General features: G+C 49.1%; 2 protein-coding genes across 6 annotated transcripts in view; one reads left to right on the forward strand and one right to left on the reverse strand.

Moving 5' to 3' along the window:
* The window catches only part of LOC140122810 (oocyte zinc finger protein XlCOF8.4-like), a 217,981-nt gene that overhangs the window by 59,243 nt on the left and 138,349 nt on the right, over window positions 1–20,389 (reverse strand). The gene's annotated exons all lie outside the window — the stretch shown is intronic.
* On the forward strand, window positions 9,721–20,341 carry LOC140122808 (uncharacterized). 4 transcript variants are annotated; one of them, XM_072144027.1, is made up of 9 exons: window positions 9,721–10,118; window positions 12,489–12,511; window positions 14,957–14,998; window positions 15,081–15,131; window positions 15,207–15,251; window positions 15,965–16,054; window positions 16,233–16,455; window positions 16,539–16,695; window positions 19,470–20,341. In XM_072144027.1, exons 1-9 carry the CDS (start codon window positions 10,037–10,039, stop codon window positions 20,215–20,217), a joined length of 1,461 nt encoding a protein of 486 aa, XP_072000128.1. In that variant the 5' UTR covers window positions 9,721–10,036; the 3' UTR covers window positions 20,218–20,341. The 4 variants fall into 4 exon arrangements, with proteins under 4 accessions (XP_072000128.1, XP_072000129.1, XP_072000131.1 ...); XM_072144028.1 differs by lacking the exon at window positions 9,721–10,118 and adding an exon at window positions 10,815–11,038; XM_072144030.1 differs by lacking the exon at window positions 9,721–10,118 and adding an exon at window positions 11,144–11,222.

Genomic DNA, 20,389 nt, shown 5'->3' on the forward strand with positions numbered 1-20,389 from the left:
CTGCCGCTTCCCTTACATCTCACAGCACATAGCCCAGTCTAATACAGCTCAATCCTGCCGCTTCCCTCACATCTCACAGCACATAGCCCAGTCTAATACAGCTCAATCCTGTCGCTTCCCTCACATCTCACAGCACATAGCCCAGCCTAATACAGCTCAATCCTGTCGCTTCCCTTACATCTCACAGCACATAGCCCAGTGTAATACAGCTCAATCCTGTCGCTTCCCTCACAGCACATAGCCCAGTCTAATACAGCTCAATCCTGTCGCTTCCCTCACATCTCACAGCACATAGCCCAGTCTAATACAGCTCAATCCTGTCGCTTCCCTCACATCTCACAGCACATAGCCCAGTCTAATACAGCTCCATCCTGCCGCTTCCCTTACATCTCACAGCACATAGCCCAGTCTAATACAGCTCAATCCTGCCGCTTCCCTCACATCTCACAGCACATAGCCCAGTCTAATACTGCGCAATCCTGCCGCTTCCCTCACATCTCACAGCACATAGCCCAGTGTAATACAGCTCCATCCTGTCGCTTCCCTTACATCTCACAGCACATAGCCCAGTGTAATACAGCTCAATCCTGTCGCTTCCCTTACATCTCACAGCACATAGCCCAGTGTAATACAGCTCAATCCTGTCGCTTCCCTCACATCTCACAGCACATAGCCCAGTCTAATACAGCTCAATCCTGTCGCTTCCCTTACATCTCACAGCACATAGCCCAGTCTAATACTGCACAATCCTGCCGCTTCCCTTACATCTCACAGCACATAGCCCAGTCTAATACAGCTCCATCCTGCCGCTTCCCTTACATCTCACAGCACATAGCCCAGTCTAATACAGCTCAATCCTGTCGCTTCCCTCACATCTCACAGCACATAGCCCAGCCTAATACAGCTCAATCCTGTCGCTTCCCTTACATCTCACAGCACATAGCCCAGTGTAATACAGCTCAATCCTGTCGCTTCCCTCACAGCACATAGCCCAGTCTAATACAGCTCAATCCTGTCGCTTCCCTCACATCTCACAGCACATAGCCCAGTCTAATACAGCTCAATCCTGTCGCTTCCCTCACATCTCACAGCACATAGCCCAGTCTAATACAGCTCCATCCTGCCGCTTCCCTTACATCTCACAGCACATAGCCCAGTCTAATACAGCTCCATCCTGCCGCTTCCCTCATCTCACAGCACATAGCCCAGTCTAATACTGCGCAATCCTGCCGCTTCCCTCACATCTCACAGCACATAGCCCAGTGTAATACAGCTCCATCCTGTCGCTTCCCTTACATCTCACAGCACATAGCCCAGTGTAATACAGCTCAATCCTGTCGCTTCCCTTACATCTCACAGCACATAGCCCAGTGTAATACAGCTCAATCCTGTCGCTTCCCTCACAGCACATAGCCCAGTGTAATACAGCTCAATCCTGTCGCTTCCCTTACATCTCACAGCACATAGCCCAGTGTAATACAGCTCCATCCTGTCGCTTCCCTCACAGCACATAGCCCAGTGTAATACAGCTCAATCCTGTCGCTTCCCTTACATCTCACAGCACATAGCCCAGTGTAATACAGCTCCATCCTGTCGCTTCCCTTACATCTCACAGCACATAGCCCAGTGTAATACAGCTCAATCCTGTCGCTTCCCTCACATCTCACAGCACATAGCCCAGTCTAATACTGCACAATCCTGCCGCTTCCCTTACATCTCACAGCACATAGCCCAGTCTAATACAGCTCCATCCTGCCGCTTCCCTTACATCTCACAGCACATAGCCCAGTCTAATACAGCTCAATCCTGCCGCTTCCCTCACATCTCACAGCACATAGCCCAGTCTAATACAGCTCAATCCTGTCGCTTCCCTCACATCTCACAGCACATAGCCCAGCCTAATACAGCTCAATCCTGTCGCTTCCCTTACATCTCACAGCACATAGCCCAGTGTAATACAGCTCAATCCTGTCGCTTCCCTCACAGCACATAGCCCAGTCTAATACAGCTCAATCCTGTCGCTTCCCTCACATCTCACAGCACATAGCCCTGTCTAATACAGCTCAATCCTGTCGCTTCCCTCACATCTCACAGCACATAGCCCAGTCTAATACAGCTCCATCCTGCCGCTTCCCTTACATCTCACAGCACATAGCCCAGTCTAATACAGCTCCATCCTGCCGCTTCCCTCATCTCACAGCACATAGCCCAGTCTAATACTGCGCAATCCTGCCGCTTCCCTCACATCTCACAGCACATAGCCCAGTGTAATACAGCTCCATCCTGTCGCTTCCCTTACATCTCACAGCACATAGCCCAGTGTAATACAGCTCAATCCTGTCGCTTCCCTTACATCTCACAGCACATAGCCCAGTGTAATACAGCTCAATCCTGTCGCTTCCCTCACAGCACATAGCCCAGTGTAATACAGCTCAATCCTGTCGCTTCCCTTACATCTCACAGCACATAGCCCAGTGTAATACAGCTCCATCCTGTCGCTTCCCTCACAGCACATAGCCCAGTGTAATACAGCTCAATCCTGTCGCTTCCCTTACATCTCACAGCACATAGCCCAGTGTAATACAGCTCCATCCTGTCGCTTCCCTTACATCTCACAGCACATAGCCCAGTGTAATACAGCTCAATCCTGTCGCTTCCCTCACATCTCACAGCACATAGCCCAGTCTAATACTGCACAATCCTGCCGCTTCCCTTACATCTCACAGCACATAGCCCAGTCTAATACAGCTCCATCCTGCCGCTTCCCTTACATCTCACAGCACATAGCCCAGTCTAATACAGCTCAATCCTGCCGCTTCCCTCACATCTCACAGCACATAGCCCAGTCTAATACAGCTCAATCCTGTCGCTTCCCTCACATCTCACAGCACATAGCCCAGCCTAATACAGCTCAATCCTGTCGCTTCCCTTACATCTCACAGCACATAGCCCAGTGTAATACAGCTCAATCCTGTCGCTTCCCTCACAGCACATAGCCCAGTCTAATACAGCTCAATCCTGTCGCTTCCCTCACATCTCACAGCACATAGCCCAGTCTAATACAGCTCCATCCTGCCGCTTCCCTTACATCTCACAGCACATAGCCCAGTCTAATACAGCTCAATCCTGTCGCTTCCCTCACATCTCACAGCACATAGCCCAGTGTAATACAGCTCAATCCTGTCGCTTCCCTTACATCTCACAGCACATAGCCCAGTGTAATACAGCTCAATCCTGTCGCTTCCCTCACAGCACATAGCCCAGTGTAATACAGCTCAATCCTGTCGCTTCCCTCACATCTCACAGCACATAGCCCAGTCTAATACAGCTCAATCCTGTCGCTTCCCTCACATCTCACAGCACATAGCCCAGTCTAATACAGCTCAATCCTGCCGCTTCCCTTACATCTCACAGCACATAGCCCAGTCTAATACTGCGCAATCCTGCCGCTTCCCTTACATCTCACAGCACATAGCCCAGTCTAATACAGCTCCATCCTGACGCTTCCCTTACATCTCACAGCACATAGCCCAGTCTAATACAGCTCAATCCTGTCACTTCCCTTACATCTCACAGCACATAGCCCAGTGTAATACATCTGAATCCTGTCGCTTCCCTCACATCTCGCAGCACATAGCCCAGTCTAATACAGCTCCATCCTGCCGCTTCCCTTACATCTCACAGCACATAGCCCAGTGTAATACAGCTCCATCCTGCCGCTTCCCTCACATCTCACAGCACATAGCCCAGTCTAATACTGCGCAATCCTGCTGCTTTTCTCCCTCAGGAAATCATCTGCTCATTCTTTTCTCTTTCACTGTAAGTAATGTAAGAGATATAAAATGCTTTTGAATAAAAATATTTTTCAGTCTATGTAAAACGCAGGAGAAGGGAAGGAGGCTGGTTTTATAAATGCGAATGCAGAAGGGAGGGTGAGCAGATCTGAGCTGAAGCAGGGATTGCCCCACGTCCCGGATATGAATGTAGATGTTGCAATTTGGAATTGATGATTTAAGAAAAGCTCATTACATAAAAAAAAAAAAAAAAAAACTACAAAAAAGCACTTTCATACAGATGGAGCGTCTGGACTGGTTGTTATGTTTCAGCTTTTTGTAAACCTTCTTGAGATTGTGATACCTTTAATTTTACAAACTTTCAGGACGTCTATGGTCCCTTCATCAGCGACACAGATCTTGTACACCATGGACAGAAAAGACATGGAAAAAGAAGTGTAGACAACAGGTCCTTAACCCCTTACTGCTCATTGCTGTTCTAGTCTTGCGTGGGCTCCCGCTATTCGCGCTCAGTGCTCGGCTCTGCACCGGAGCTGAGACATCATCGGGAGTCAGCGGTAATCTACCGCTGACATCCCCGAGTAACACCTGTGGTCAGGGTGGTCATAGACAGTAATATACTTGTATTCCCAAATTTGTCTCTCTTTTTGTGTTCAGAAATTGCCCTTTAATATTTGAACCTTCATATCCAGGGTGTTCTGGCCAGGACTACAGAAGTGTTTGGCCACAGGTAGATGTTTCTGCTCTTCTTTTATTGTGTGGTGATGAGCCCTTATCAGGGCTTCCCGTTTCTCCAACATAAAGACCCCCATAGGACATTTTGTGTATACAATCAGGTAGATCACATGAGAATGTCCCCGGGATGTTATCAGAGAGCAGGTCCTGCCGCTCTTGACATTACAGGGGAAAGTTCCTTTCTGTATGTCAGGTGGTCGGGAGCTCCTGGTCACAATGTTCCTCAGGTTTGGGGGTTGCCTGCAGCACAGCAATGGAGGGTCTGGGAACATTGTCTTCAGGCCGTCATGTTTGTGGAGCATGTGGTGGAGTTTTCTTGAGATTCTTAGTATTTCCAAATGTGGATTGTAAGTCACAACCAGTGGTACCCGATTGTTGTTCACTTTTTCTTTGTATTGGAGAAGATGCTCCTGGGTATCCTGGTGATGCTGCAGATGGTGGCTCCTGGGTATCCTGGTGGTGCGGCAGATGGTGGCTCCGGGGTATCCTGGTGGTGCTGCAGATGGTGGCTCCTGGGTATCCTGGTGGTGCTGCTGCAGATGGTGGCTCCTGGGTATCCTGGTGGTGCTGCTGCAGATGGTGGCTCCTGGGTATCCTGGTGGTGCTGCAGATGGTGGCTCCTGGGTATCCTGGTGGTGCTGGAGATGGTGGCTCCTGGGTATCCTGCTGGAGATGGTGGCTCCTGGGTATGCTGGTGGCGCTGGAGATGGTGGAGGGTATCCTCAAACCACTAGTGAGAAATACCACCAGCTTCCTCTAGGACACCACAGAAAGGAACTTTCCCCTGCTCTCTGATGGTGACGGGATACAGATCCCCAGCACAGCAGGGATATAACATCAAGGGGAAATTTCTTGTTCCACTTCCAATATGGTCTACCTGATTTTGTCTATTGAATAACCTATGGGGGTCTTTATGTTGGAGAAACGGGGCGAAATTAAAGCCCGGTTAAGGTCTCATCACCACACAATAAACAGTGTGGCCAAACACTTCTGCAGTCCTGGCCAGGACACCCTGGATATAAAGGTTCTAGTATTAAAGGGCAATTTCCCGTCAAAAAATGAGACGAATTTGGGAATACAGGTATATTACCCTCTTTGACCTCCTCCACACAGGAATCAATCTATCAAAGGGATTCATGGCTCAATACAACCTCTAAAAGATGTTATCTTGAGATAATGGTTCATGGAGACAATAAACCATCACACTGCCCAAGTCTTCTAATTCACGACCTGTTGTCTCAACATTTTGTTTCTGTCCTTTTGTTTCCATTTTTTGCATCACTTCTCTGTCCATGGTGTATAAGATCTGTGTCACTTCAGTTATCCTGTTATACCTGTCTGATGAAGAGACCCAAGATACCCCGAAAGCTTGAAACATCTTATATTTCAGTAGCCATTAATACTATCACAATCTCAAGAAAACAAATTTATTTGACCTATCAAAAGCAACAGGAATTTCTTCAACTAACTGGCAAATACGGTACACAACTTGTCAGCTTCTTTGTAACCATATTACATTCTACTGAAACGCACATCCTAGAATTATAACCATAAATAGAAGCGGAACGTCCGACCCAAACTGGAAATCCTGCATTGAAAACAATAGAGATTCTGCAGAAGATGGGCAACAAGGTCCGGGCCCTACATCGTTGAGCATGTGACCACTGTCATGTTGCAGACAATCCTCTCGCACATACATTTGACCTTCTACTTCCTAGCATATGCTTATTAAGGGGTTCAGAGTTCTTGTAATTTCTTGATCTATTAGCCTCTTGACTCTTCGAGAGCCCTTTGTACCCATCAATGTCCAGTCTGCTGACTTTAGTCTCACTGCTTCGCTCAGTTCCAATTGTCTTCTTCATACGTTTTTGTAAATGGGAGCCTATTCTTCTTATGATGATATTGATGCTGAGACCCTTATCTATCTCGGCCCACCATTCGACTTGTGATGCCCGTGATTTGTACTTGGACGTCGGTGATCTCACTATTATGAAGCATTAGTGCGGCTTGTGTTATTAGTCTGGACGTCCACCTTTTGGCTTTGGGATGGACTTGTGCTGGTTGACTGCTCTTTAATTCCATCCAATTACTTTTTCACTCTGGGATCAACCTAATGACACCCCGGGGAGGCTGTGGGGAAATTATTAACACACTTTTTTTAATAACCTATAATCTTGGGTTATCAAGGCTTTTAGTCTTTTTATTTTGGCACTTTTTCCACTTCCAACTAAGGGGACGTGACCTCAAAATGGGCACGATCTTAATAGGAAGGGGCGTGGTTTGTGGAAAATTGTCTTTAACTAAACGTAGGTCTAATGTAGTAACCAACAGTCAGGTTTTCATTATATTATCATCATTTATACAGTTGGGAAAAAAACACCATCGAGTTAAAACAAGGAAACAAAGTTCCCTACTGTTTGTCAGTGTATATATAGAACTACACTCACCGGCCACTTTATTAGTTACACCTGTCCAACTGCTCGTTAACACTTAATTTCTAATCAGCCAATCACATGGCGGCAACTCAGTGCATGTAGACATGGTCAAGACAATCTCCTGCAGTTCAAACCAAGCATCAGTATGGGGAAGAAAGGTCTTTGAACGTGGCATGGTTGTTGGTGCCAGAAGGGCTGGTCTGAGTATTTCAGAAACTGCTGATCTACTGGGATTTTCACGCACAACCATCTCTAGGGTTTACAGAGAATGGTCCGAAAAAGGAAAAACATCCAGTGAGCGGCAGTTCTGTGGGCAGAAATGCCTTGTTGATGCCAGAGGTCAGAGGAGAATGGGCAGACTGGTTCGTGCTGATAGAAAGGCAACAGTGACTCAAATCGCCACCCGTTACAACCATGGTAGGCAGAAGAGCATCTCTGAACACACAGTACGTCGAACTTTGAGGCAGATGGGCTACAGCAGCAGAAGACCACACCGGGTGCCACTCCTTTCAGCTAAGAACAGGAAACTGAGGCTACAATTTGCACAAGCTCATCGAAATTGGACAGTAGAAGATTGAAAAAATGTTGCCTGGTCTGATGAGTCTCGATTTCTGCTACGACATTCGGATGGTAGGGTCAGAATTTGGCGTCAACAACACGAAAGCATGGATTCATCCTGCCTTGTATCAGCGGGTCAGGCTGGTGGTGGTGGTGTCATGGTGTGGGGAATATTTTCTTGGCACTCTTTGGGCCCCTTGGTACAACGCCACAGCCTACCTGAGTATTGTTGCTGACCATGTCCATCCCTTTATGAGCACAATGTACCCTGTAACATCTGATGGCTACTTTCAGCAGGATAATGCGCCAGGTCATAAAGCTGGAATCATCTCAGACTGGTTTCTTGAACATGACAAGGAGGTCACTGGACACAAATGGCCTCCACAGTCACCAGATCTTAATCCAATAGAGCATCTTTGGGATGTGGTGGAACGGGAGATTCGCATCATGGATGTGCAGCCGACAAATCTGCGGCAACTGTGTGATGCCATCATATCAATATGGACCAAAATCTCTGAGGAATGCTTCCAGCACCTTGTTGAATCTATGCCACGAAGAATTGAGGCAGTTCTGAAGGCAAAAGGGGGTCCAACCCGTTACTAGCATGGTGGACCTAATAAAGTGGCCGGTGAGTGTAGATGGGAATTGTGCAACATTCCCAAACCTCCCCTTCAGAAAACCTGTAGTGACCTCACCCGGACCTCCTGGTGGTCAGCAGTCCAGCTCATAGAGCAACATAGACCTGATCTGAGAGACCAGTTGAACAGAGGGATGTCAGCTCGGGGATAAATCAAGCGTGTAACCACCGGTGCTCAGGAGATGGGGGTCGGATGGGCACTCCTCAATCCTCCGGAGCTCTGTTGGTGCTCAGCTAGCAGCAATTGAAGAAATTCTCTCTGATCTGAGAGGACCTTGACAACCATATTTTTCTCTGTTAAGACCATTTTTGAATAAAACCAATGTATGAAAGAGAATATATACGAGCCTGAAGAGGACATCATTGTGAGTCACCCAAAGGGCCCAGGGTTTTCTTGCAATGTCATCTATGAATGATATCATGTGTTTCAAATAATTGATGCTCAAAACTGGGTCCTGTCTTCATCAAGTTTTGGAACAACTTCTGTAGATACTTCTCCCATCATTTCTCTATTACTGTGTCTCCACAGATGGAATAATTGATGGAAATCCACCAGAGAGATGTCCCAGTCTTCTGTATCCCCAGGACGGTCCAGAGGAGACGCCCAATGTCCCAGAGAGTCATCAGGTAGATGGAGCTGAGCCTGGGACCTTATCTATACAGGAGGTGGAGGGTCCTGTGCTCATAGATTGTGGGGGCTCTTGTGTCATCTGTTCCTCCTGTCTCCTGTAATGTACTGACAAATCAGGGAGAAGATGGGACTTATATTATATCAGAGGCTAAAGAAGAGAGGATGAGGAGCGATCACCCGTGTAAGAGGGAAGTGGTGGAGGACATTCCCGGAGGTGACACCACAGGTAGGTGATAATGGAGGGAGAAGAGAGGATGAGGGGCGATCACCCGTGTAAGAGGGAAGTGGTGGAGGACAATCCTGGAGGTGACACCACAGGTAGGTGATAATGGAGGGAGAAGAGAGGATGAGGGGCGATCACCCGTGTAAGAGGGAAGTGGTGGAGGACATTTCCGGAGGTGACACCACAGGTAGGTGATAATGGAGGGAGAAGAGAGGATGAGGAGCGATCACCCGTGTAAGAGGGAAGTGGTGGAGGACATTCCCAGAGGTGACACCACAGGTAGGTGATAATGGAGGGAGAAGAGAGGATGAGGGGCGATCACCCGTGTAAGAGGGAAGTGGTGGAGGACATTCCTGGAGGTGACACCACAGGTAGGTGATAATGGGGGGAGAAGAGAGGATGAGGGGCGATCACCCGTGTAACAGGGAAGTGGTGGAGGACATTCCTGGAGGTGACACCACAGGTAGGTGATAATGGAGGGAGAAGAGAGGATGAGGGGCGAGCACCCGTGTAAGAGGGAAGTGGTGGAGGACATTCCCGGAGGTGACACCACAGGTAGGTGATAATGCAGGGAGAAGAGAGGATGAGGGGCGATCACCCGTGTAAGAGGGAAGTGGTGGAGGACATTCCTGGAGGTGACACCACAGGTAGGTGATAATGGATGGAGAAGAGGATGAGGAGCGATCACCCATGTAAGAGGGAAGTGGTGGAGGACATTCCTGGAGGTGACACCACAGGTAGGTGATAATGGAGGGAGAAGAGAGGATGAGGGGCGATCACCTGTGTAAGAGGGAAGTGGTGGAGGACATTCCTGGAGGTGACACCACAGGTAGGTAATAATGGAGGGAGAAGAGAGGATGAGGGGCGATCACCCGTGTAAGAGGGAAGTGGTGGAGGACATTCCTGGAGGTGACACCACAGGTAGGTGATAATGGAGGGAGAAGAGAGGATGAGGGGCGATCACCCGTGTAAGAGGGAAGTGGTGGAGGACATTCCCGGAGGTGACACCACAGGTAGGTAATAATGGAGGGAGAAGAGAGGATGAGGGGCGATCACCCGTGTAAGAGGGAAGTGGTGGAGGACATTCCTGGAGGTGACACCACAGGTAGGTGATAATGGAGGGAGAAGAGAGGATGAGGGGCGATCACCTGTATAAGAGGGAAGTGGTGGAGGACATTCCTGGAGGTGACACCACAGGTAGGTGATAATGCAGGGAGAAGAGAGGATGAGGGGCGATCACCCGTGTAAGAGGGAAGTGGAGGAGGACGTTCCTGGAGGTGACACCAGAGGTAGGTGATAATGGAGAGAGAAGAGAGGATGAGGGGCGATCACCAGTGTAAGAGGGAAGTGGTGGAGGACATTCCTGGAGGTGACACCACAGGTAGGTGATAATGGAGGGAGAAGAGAGGATGAGGGGCGATCACCCGTGTAAGAGGGAGGTGGTGGAGGACATTCCTGGAGGTGACACCACAGGTAGGGGATAATGAATGGAGAAGAGAGGATGAGGAGCGATTACCCGTGTAACAGGGAGGTGGTGGAGGACATTCCTGGAGGTGACACCACAGGTAGGGGATAATGGATGGAGAAGAGAGGATGAGGGGCGATCACCCGTGTAAGAGGGAAGTGGTGGAGGACATTCCCGGAGGTGACACCACAGGTAGGTGATAATGGAGGGAGAAGAGAGGATGAGGGGTGATCACCCGTGTAAGAGGGAGGTGGTGGAGGACATTCCCGGAGGTGACACCACAGGTAGGTAATAATGGAGGGAGAAGAGAGGATGAGGGGCGATCACCTGTGTAAGAGGGAAGTGGTGGAGGACATTCCTGGAGGTGACACCACAGGTAGGTGATAATGGAGGGAGAAGAGAGGATGAGGTGCGATCACCCGTGTAAGAGGGAAGTGGTGGAGGACATTCCTGGAGGTGACACCACAGGTAGGTGATAATGGAGGGAGAAGAGAGGATGAGGGGAGATCACCCGTGTAAGAGGGAAGTGGTGGAGGACATTCCCGGAGGTGACACCACAGGTAGGTGATAATGGAGGGAGAAGAGAGGATGAGGGGCTATCACCCGTGTAAGAGGGAAGTGGTGGAGGACATTCCTGGAGGTGACACCACAGGTAGGTGATAATGGAGTGAGAAGGGAGGATGAGGGGCGATCACCCGTGTAAGAGGGAAGTGGTGGAGGACATTCCTGGAGGTGACACCACAGGTAGGTGATAATGGGGGGAGAAGAGAGGATGAGGGGTGATCACCCGTGTAAGAGGGAAGTGGTGGAGGACATTCCTGGAGGTGACACCACAGGTAGGTGATAATGGAGGGAGAAGTGGATATAGAGGTTGGTTCCTCCTTGGTGACATTACAGTAACACCCCGGAAGTGATGGATGTTATGCAGAGTGCAGGAAGGATGCTATGAATCCTACAATCCACTCGGCCCTAAAGAGCGATTCAGAAGCGGGGAACCTGATAATTCTGCCTTGAGGCTGCATGTTGTAGAGCATAGTGTCCTATCTGCAGGCCGCATGTTGTAGAGCATAGTGTCCTATGTGCAGGCTGCATGTTGTAAAGCATAGTGGCCTATCTGCAGGCTGCATGTTGTAGAGCATAGTGTCCTATCTGCAGGCCGCATGTTGTAGAGCATAGTGTCCTATCTGCAGGCTGCATGTTGTAGAGCATAGTGTCCTATCTGCAGGCCGCATGTTGTAGAGCACAGTGTCCTATCTGCAGGCTGCATGTTGTAAAGCATAGTGGCCTATCTGCAGGCTGCATGTTGTAGAGCATAGTGTCCTATCTGCAGGCCGCATGTTGTAGAGCATAGTGTCCTATCTGCAGGCTGCATGTTGTAGAGCATAGTGTCCTAACTGCAGGCCGCATGTTGTAGAGCACAGTGTCCTATCTGCAGGCCGCATGTTGTAGAGCATAGTGTCCTATCTGCAGGCTGCATGTTGTAAAGCATAGTGTCCTATCTGCAGGCTGCATGTTGTAGAGCATAGTGTCCTATCTGCAGGCCGCATGTTGTAGAGCATAGTGTCCTATCTGCAGGCCGCATGTTGTAGAGCATAGTGTCCTATCTGCAGGCCGCATGTTGTAGAGCATAGTGTCCTATCTGCAGGCCGCATGTTGTAGAGCATAGTGTCCTATCTGCAGGCCGCATGTTGTAGAGCATAGTGTCCTATCTGCAGGCCGCATGTTGTAGAGCATAGTGTCCTATCTGCAGGCCGCATGTTGTAGAGCATAGTGTCCTATCTGCAGGCCGCATGTTGTAGAGCATAGTGTCCTATCTGCAGGCCGCATGTTGTAGAGCATAGTGTCCTATCTGCAGGCCGCATGTTGTAGAGCATAGTGTCCTATCTGCAGGCCGCATGTTGTAGAGCATAGTGTCCTATATTTAACCCCTGCAGCAGCATCTGTACAACGCGTAGAGGACGTCCTACTACTCCCATTACATCCAAGTTTTCTTTGTTTTTTTCTCAACAGCTGCGAAAATTCTCCTTCAAAATGTAAGTTTATTTCTCTACTTTGTAAATGAAGTTGTGGTTCTGGTACAGTCCTGTATACAGAGGGTACAGTATATACAGTCCTGTATACAGAGGACACAGTATATACAGTCCTGTATACAGAGGACACAGTATATACAGTCCTGTATACAGAGGGTACAGTATATACAGCCCTGTATACAGAGGGTACAGTATATACAGCCCTGTATACAGAGGGTACAGTATATACAGCCCTGTATACAGAGGGTACAGTATATACAGCCCTGTATACAGAGGATACAGTATATACAGCCCTGTATACAGAGGATACAGTATATACAGTCCTGGCCATAAGATCTGAGAATGACACAATCTCCTCTTGTCACATGATGTGTCCCTCTGGTCTGTCAGATGTTTATCACATACAGAGATACAAGTGCAATCATATTATGGGGAGCAGAAGCTTTTATAGTCAGGTGGGAGGAGTTACTGCAGCGAGTCAGTATCTGCAGGACCTCTCCTTCTTCTCCAGGACCTCTGCAATTCTCCCTGGCAGCTCTCACTCACCTCCTGCACCAGGTCCTGACTGATCCCGTCCATTCCTGCACAATCACTGCTGCATTCTGTCACAATGTGTTGGGTTTTGTTTGTCCCCCGTCTCCTGATGATTGACCACAAGTTCTCAATGGGATAAGATCTGGGGAGTTTCCAGGCCATGGAGCCAGAATCTCTGTGTTCTGTCCCCGGAGCCATGGACCCAGAATCTCTGTGTTCTGTTCCCGGAGCCATGGACCCAGAATCTCTGTGTTCTGTTCCCGGAGCCATGGACCCAGAATCTCTGTGTTCTGTTCCCGGAGCCATGGACCCAGAATCTCTGTGTTCTGTTCCCGGAGCCATGGACCCAGAATCTCTGTGTTCTGTTCCCGGAGCCATGGACCCAGAATCTCTGTGTTCTGTTCCCGGAGCCATGGACCCAGAATCTCTGTGTTCTGTTCCCGGAGCCATGGACCCAGAATCTCTGTGTTCTGTTCCCGGAGCCATGGACCCAGAATCTCTGTGTTCTGTTCCCGGGCCATGGACCCAGAATCTCTGTGTTCTGTTCCCGGAGCCATTTAGTTCTCCCCTTTATGGCCGGTGCTCCATCATGCTGGAGGAGGCTCTGCTCATCACCATCTGCTCCTGGAGGGTCGGGAGAAGCGGCTCCTGGGGGACATTCTGCTCCATTCTTTATTCATGGAGGTGTTTTTAGGCGATTCCCTTGGCTGAGAAGCCCCCCCCCCCCCCCCACATGAATGGCTGCAGGAGCTTTACAGGTGCAGGAGACAGGACTGGGGGCATCGCTCACCTTGTCTTCTCCCAACAATCGGAAAGGGGATTCATCAGAGACAATGCCTTTCCCCCAGTCCTCAGCGTCCACTCCCTGCACCTCCTGCAGAATATCCGTCTGTCCCCCAGTCCTCAGCGTCCACTCCCCGCACCTCCTGCAGAATATCCGTCTGTCCCCCAGTCCTCAGCGTCCACTCCCTGCACCTCCTGCAGAATATCCGTGTGTCCCCCAGTCCTCAGCGTCCACTCCCTGCACCTCCTGCAGAATATCCGTCTGTCCCCCAGTCCTCAGCGTCCTCTCCCTGCACCTCCTGCAGAATATCCGTCTGTCCCTGATGGGTCCTGGAGAGAAGCGGCTTCTGTGCTGCCCTCCTGGACACCAGGCCTTGCTCCAGGAGTCTCCGCAGTGTCACAGTGCGTGCAGATGCCTCACACCTGCTGCGGCCATTCCTGAGCTCTGCGATGCTGGGAGCCCCATCCCCAAGCTGAGACACTTGTAAGAGACGCTCCTGGCACTTGCTGGTCCTTCTTGGGCGCCTGGAGCCTTTTTGGTAACAATGGAGCCTCTCTCCTTGGATTCCTTGATGATGCGATAGATCGGTGACTGAGGTGCAATCTTTCTCGCTGCGATACTCTTCCCTGTTCGGCCAGTTTTGTGCAGTGCAATGATGACTGCACGTGTTTCTTTAGAGATAACCATGGGTAACAGAAGAGAAACAATGATGCCAAGCACCAGCCTCCTTGTAAAGTGTCCAGGGGTGTGATTGTTACTTAATCCTGACAGATTGATCTCCAGCCCTGTCCTCACCAGCCCCCGCACCTGTGTTACTGGAGACATCACTGACACCATGGCAGCTGCTCCGCCTAAGGCGCCTGGAATGAAGGGGAAATGTGTTTTGGGGGGAAAAGTTAATTTTCTGGGCAAATATTGACTTTGCAATGAATTGCTGTTAAGCTGATCCCTCTTTATAACATTCTAGAGAATATGCAAATTACCATTATAAAACCCTTATGCAGGAGACTTTGTAACAATTATCATTTGTGTCATTCTCAGAACTTATGGCCCTGACTATATGTATGTGTGTATATATATATATGTATATACTGGATGTGGTGACCCATTTTCTCTTCTTTCCTTTGTAGGAGGCCGACAGCCGAGTCCACAGACTCCTGAAGCGCCATCGTGTGAGGGGCCTTTTTCTTTGTTTTTATTTATTAATTTTTTTCAGGAATATTTTAAAATTAGTTTTTTTATTTTATTGTTTAGCGTCTGCTGTCGTCGTCACATGTGGAGGGTCCCTGCTCCCTGGAGGCGGAGGTATCATCTGCTCAATTCTATCTTCTTTATATTTATAACATCACTTCCTTATTATTAAGTGTTTTAATTTTTCAGAAAGTTCAGGAATTCCAGCACATGGAAGCCGCAGACCGGCCTTATGTAAGTATAGAGCTGGTAATGCTGCCCCCTGGATCATAGAGCGCCATCACAGGGGCAGCAACACTCTGCTGGCCCCAGAACATAGAGCGCCATCACAGGGGCAGCAACACTCTGCTGGCCCCGGATCATAGAGCGCCATCACAGGGGCAGCAACACTCTGCTGGCCCCAGAACATAGAGCGCCATCACAGGGGCAGCAACACTCTGCTGGCCCCGGATCATAGAGCGCCATCACAGGGGCAGCAACACTCTGCTGGCCCCCGGATCATAGAGCGCCATCACAGGGGCAGCAACACTCTGCTGGCCCCCGGATCATAGAGCGCCATCACAGGGGCAGCAACACTCTGCTGGCCCCCGGATCATAGAGCGCAATCACAGGGGCAGCAACACTCTGCTGGCCCCGGATCATAGAGCGCCATCACAGGGGCAGCAACACTCTGCTGGCCCCCGGATCATAGAGCGCCATCACAGGGGCATCAACATTCCGCTGCCTCTCAAGGCTGAGATTAATCCTGGCCCTTTAATGGACCACCCTGAATAATGACTCTGTATGATCTCCACAGTCACTTTAATGAGCCACATCATACCTGTAGCATTAGTCAATAATAATGATCCCTATGATACATGTAGCATTAGTTACTATAATGATCCCCTCACCCCCAGAATGCACCTTTGGTGACGTGATCACAAACCACTAATAATTCCTGTTTCCAGAGAATGCCAGCTCCGCCTCTGGGCCGGACCTTCTCTGGGCGGGGGCGTGGTCGAGGACGTGGTCGTGGACGCGGTCGTGGGCGAGGACGGGTGGGTTCCTTTTTGTTTCCTTACATTTAGTGACCTTCTTATAGATAAAATATCGGGTGAAACCTATAGTAAATGTGCAGATTTTCTTCAGTTTGGTAAATCCGGGTCTATTGATCCATCATTTATAAAAAAATATGATATTATTTTAAAGGATCTATATCTTTTTTTTTCGTTTTAGGGCCAAACAGCCCCTGGGGCATCCGCCCGGGGTGAGGAGGATTACGCTGCACATGTAGACAAAATCCTCCTCATCCAGTTGGTGGAGGCGGAGCCATGCCTCTGGGACCCGTCTAATGAGCGCCATTCAGACTACGTCCACGTGCAGCAGGTCTGGGAGCGCATCGCCAGGGATCTGGTTGCGGAGTGGGGCAGCCTCTCGGCGGAGGAGCGTGACGCTTGCTGTCAGTCTGGACTTTCGCTTCTTCCTCTTTTCTAGGTTTCTGGTTTTATATTCTACATTTATAAGAATAGATTTATGTCACAGGGAAAAACATCCGGATAAACTGGAGGTCCATAAGAGACCGCTTCATGAGGGACCTTCGTGAGAGCCTGTCCCCGAGCGGACCCCCCGCCGCTAGAAGAAGAACTTATCGCTATGCGTCATCCCTCCAGTTCCTCCGGAGAGCGGCGGAGCATCGCCAGTAAGTTTTTCATCTTTTCTATCTGGGGTTTGCTGCAGTTCAGCTTTAGCTTTTTCCAGAGGTTCAAACCTTTGAAAGTGACAAGTGAAAGTTTGTGTGATCGCTCTGTGGTGCTCATCGCTGTCCTGCAATGTGAAAGTGCTGCCGACCAGGTGCCTCACCCCCTCCAGTAGCATCTAAAGACAAAGGAACCTCCTATCCTGCTGTGATTATAACAGCCCAGAACCTGCTATACGGGCCAGCAACTGCCGGCCACAAGAAGTGGCGCCAACCTGGCAAAAAGATTAGTCTAAGAATGTAACCCCTTGTAAATATGCCCTATGGAACGCCCGCTCTGTGTGTAATAAACTAAAATCTGTTCATGACCTTTGACGTGCGGCCATCACGGAAACATGGATCCAGCAGGATGACTCTGCCTCCCTCACTGCTTTGTCTTATGGTGGCTTACACTCTTCTCACTCTGCTCCAGACCTGAGAATAGGCAGGGAGGAGGGGAAGGCACTTTCCAGGTCATTCCTCCTGTGCCCTCTCTTACTTTCCTAACTTTTGAGGTTCTCACTTTTCCACCCATTCTCTCTCCGTGTGGCTGTAGTATACCGTCCTCCTGGCTCACCCTATCAGTTCCTTGACCACTTAGCCTCATGGCTCTCTTACTTTCTATCCTGTGACGTTCCAACCATCATCATGGGAGACTTCAACATCCCTGTTAACACTCCCATTTCCCCTCTGGCCTCTCAGCTCTTAGCACTAACTACTTCTCTAGGTATCTCACAACCCCCACTCAAATTGAGGGAAACATCTTCAATATATAATTTTACTAATTCTTCCTTTCCACTATCAGGTCACAACCTCCTTTCTTTTACTTTCAATAATCCTTCACCTTCTCAGAATCCTTCCACCCATCATTCATCCCGGAACCCACGTGCAATAGATAGACACCTTACAGCCTCCCCTGTCCCCCATCGCCCCTGTCCCCCATCGCCTCTCTTCCCCCGTCCTCCCCGGCTACTAACCCCTATAATCACACTAGGTCAGAAGCCCTAGATGAGATGGCACCACTCACTATCTGAAATTATCAACACAGACGCAGGCGACCTTGGCACACGGAAAAAACTTGTTTCCTTCAGCAGTGCTCCAGGATTGCTAAACGTCTGTGGAGAGAATCACACCCATCTGCCGACTTTGTGCTCAAAACCTGTAACTCTGCCAACATCATGTCCTCTCTTTTCTTTCTTATACTGAACTTCTCTTTCCACCATCTACTAAACAAGCCCATGATGATTTCTCAGTCTGTGGGATCACTATAGCCCCGGGGCCGCTGTCTTGGGGTTGTGCTGGACTCTGACCTCTCCATCTCGGTCTGTGGGGCCACTATAGCCCTGGGGCCGCTGTCCTGGGGTTATGCTGGACTCTGACCTCTCCATCTCAGTCTGTGGGGTCACTATAGCCCCGGGGCCGCTGTCTTGGGGTTGTGCTGGACTCTGACCTCTTCTTATTTGCATTGTTTATTCAATCTCTTGCCGGATGCATCTCAGAAACCTCTCCAGAATCTGCCCATTTCTTACACTGGAAACCTATAAAATGCTAATTGTTGCTCTGATTCTTTCTCGTCTAGACTCCTGTAACTCCCTACTAATCATCTTCCACTCGCTAAACTCTCTCCTCTACAATCTATACGTAATGCAGCAGCCAGGCTGGTCTATCAGACCAAACGCTACACGGATGCCTCCAGTCTGTGCCAATCACTGCACTGGCTCCCCGTCTCCTTCCAAATGCAGTTTACAATTAGTAACCCTCATCCACAAAGCTCTGCATCATGCTGCACCTCTTTATCACCCAACCCATGCTCTTTGATCTGCCAGTGATCTTAGATTAATCTCTACCTTTAACAAGTTTTTCCATGAAAGAAAATTCTCTCAATCCCCTAGTGATGTTTATACAATAAAGATAATTTTTAACCCCTTACTTTACAATTTTACTCAGTTTTATTGCTGTTTTAGCTATCACATTCCAGGATGTGGCCTCCCTCAGCAGACATTTCATGATCCATCTAGTTCTGTGAGCTGACAGTGTGGTGAGATTATCAGGGTCCAGGGTTATATACACTTTCATTTAGCTTCTAAACATTGTACTAGTATCTGACACATAGAAAGAGAGATGAGATGCCTATTACACACTGTCAGCTCTGCTACATACCTGTTCTCACACTATGAGAGCTCCTGTGCCTCCCCTTTCCCCCGGATAACTTATCTGCCTGTAGCTTGCAGCTTCTCCCCCCCCCCCTCCCCAGGATGTGGTGTTTGCTGGCAGGAAGTGAGTTAGTGTCTGTAAGTTCCGTCCTAGAATGCTGTCTTCTCCGACCCCAAGTCAGAAGTTACAGGGTCGTGTCTAGGGGCAACTGAAATTGTGGACACCAGGACTGATAGAGACAGACTTGACTTCTATCTGTGAAATGCTGGATTTTTGTTAATAACAGTGAATTAGAGAATGTGATATTTTGTTATCCTGAGGACATTTAAGAAACTTGACTTGTCCCCAAAACTTTAGCGAGCAACGATCTCTGAACTGGCTGTAACATTTATTTTGATACTGTAGCAGAGAGTGAAGTTTTCCATATTCTGCTCTAATGATCGTCCACCCCACAACCAACAACCCAACGTGAGTCGACCCATCGCACCCAGAACACAACATTCAGAGTTCTAGTCCTGACATTTATTGGTATCAAAAATGCGTCAAATTCTAAAATGTCTTCTTATTTACTCTGACATTTTTAGGACCAGCACAAGCACTCGGGAGCCTGAAGTCCCTCCTGAAGCAGCCCCTGTACTAGAGCCCACAGCCGGCTCCTCTGGTGGCTCTGCACCCACTGAGGACACCCCAGGTCTTCTACCAGAGTCCTCTCCTCCTGTGGTGGTCAGACAGACTGTTTCATCTAGATTTGCCCAACTTCTAAGGCGGGAGCGGTCTGGCAGGAGAAGGCACAGAGTATGGGAGGATCTTACGAGGGTCACTGGTGAGGCCCTGTTGAGATTAGACAAGCGGATTATGCGATTTGAGGACAATGTGATGCGACAGCTGGCAGGGGCTGGACTGGCGGGTGAACCGTCTGTCAATCGTCTATTTGTCCAGACTCTCATCCCTGTGCTTGACCAAATGACGCCCCAGCGGGCGCATGAAGCGCGGATGGCATTGTCCGAACTTTCCTGGGAAATGCTACACCACCCTGACTTCCATCCCTATCCCAAACCCCACACCCAACCCCCAACCCATTCCTATCACCTATCCCAGGCACCAGACTCCACCCACTCGCATCAATTGTCCCAGACACCTGCTGCCGTGCCTTATCCCACCCCATCTACCTCCCAGTCATGTCTTACCCATTTTGCTTCCAGTCCCTCATCTGTAGCAGCTTCCAGGAAAGGTCATGAATTTCGGGCTGAAATGGAAGGGTTCAGTGGTCGTCTGCCACCTCCTCAGATGAGGACCCGCACCCGACACGCCAAGATGGATGTCACAAATTAATTATTTTGTTTGTTATATTATAGTTATTAAAAAAAGTTACAAAAAATTCTGAATAAAAAGCTTATTGGCCCCTGTGGCTTTTCATTATATTTTAATAAATATCAATAAGATTTTAATTTGAAAATCTGTTTCTCTTTCTCTGTGCATTAAACCAACAAGTCAAAAAACAAAG

The sequence above is a fragment of the Engystomops pustulosus genome, chromosome 3 (assembly GCF_040894005.1).
Source record: "Engystomops pustulosus chromosome 3, aEngPut4.maternal, whole genome shotgun sequence".
Lineage (NCBI taxonomy): Eukaryota > Metazoa > Chordata > Amphibia > Anura > Leptodactylidae > Engystomops > Engystomops pustulosus.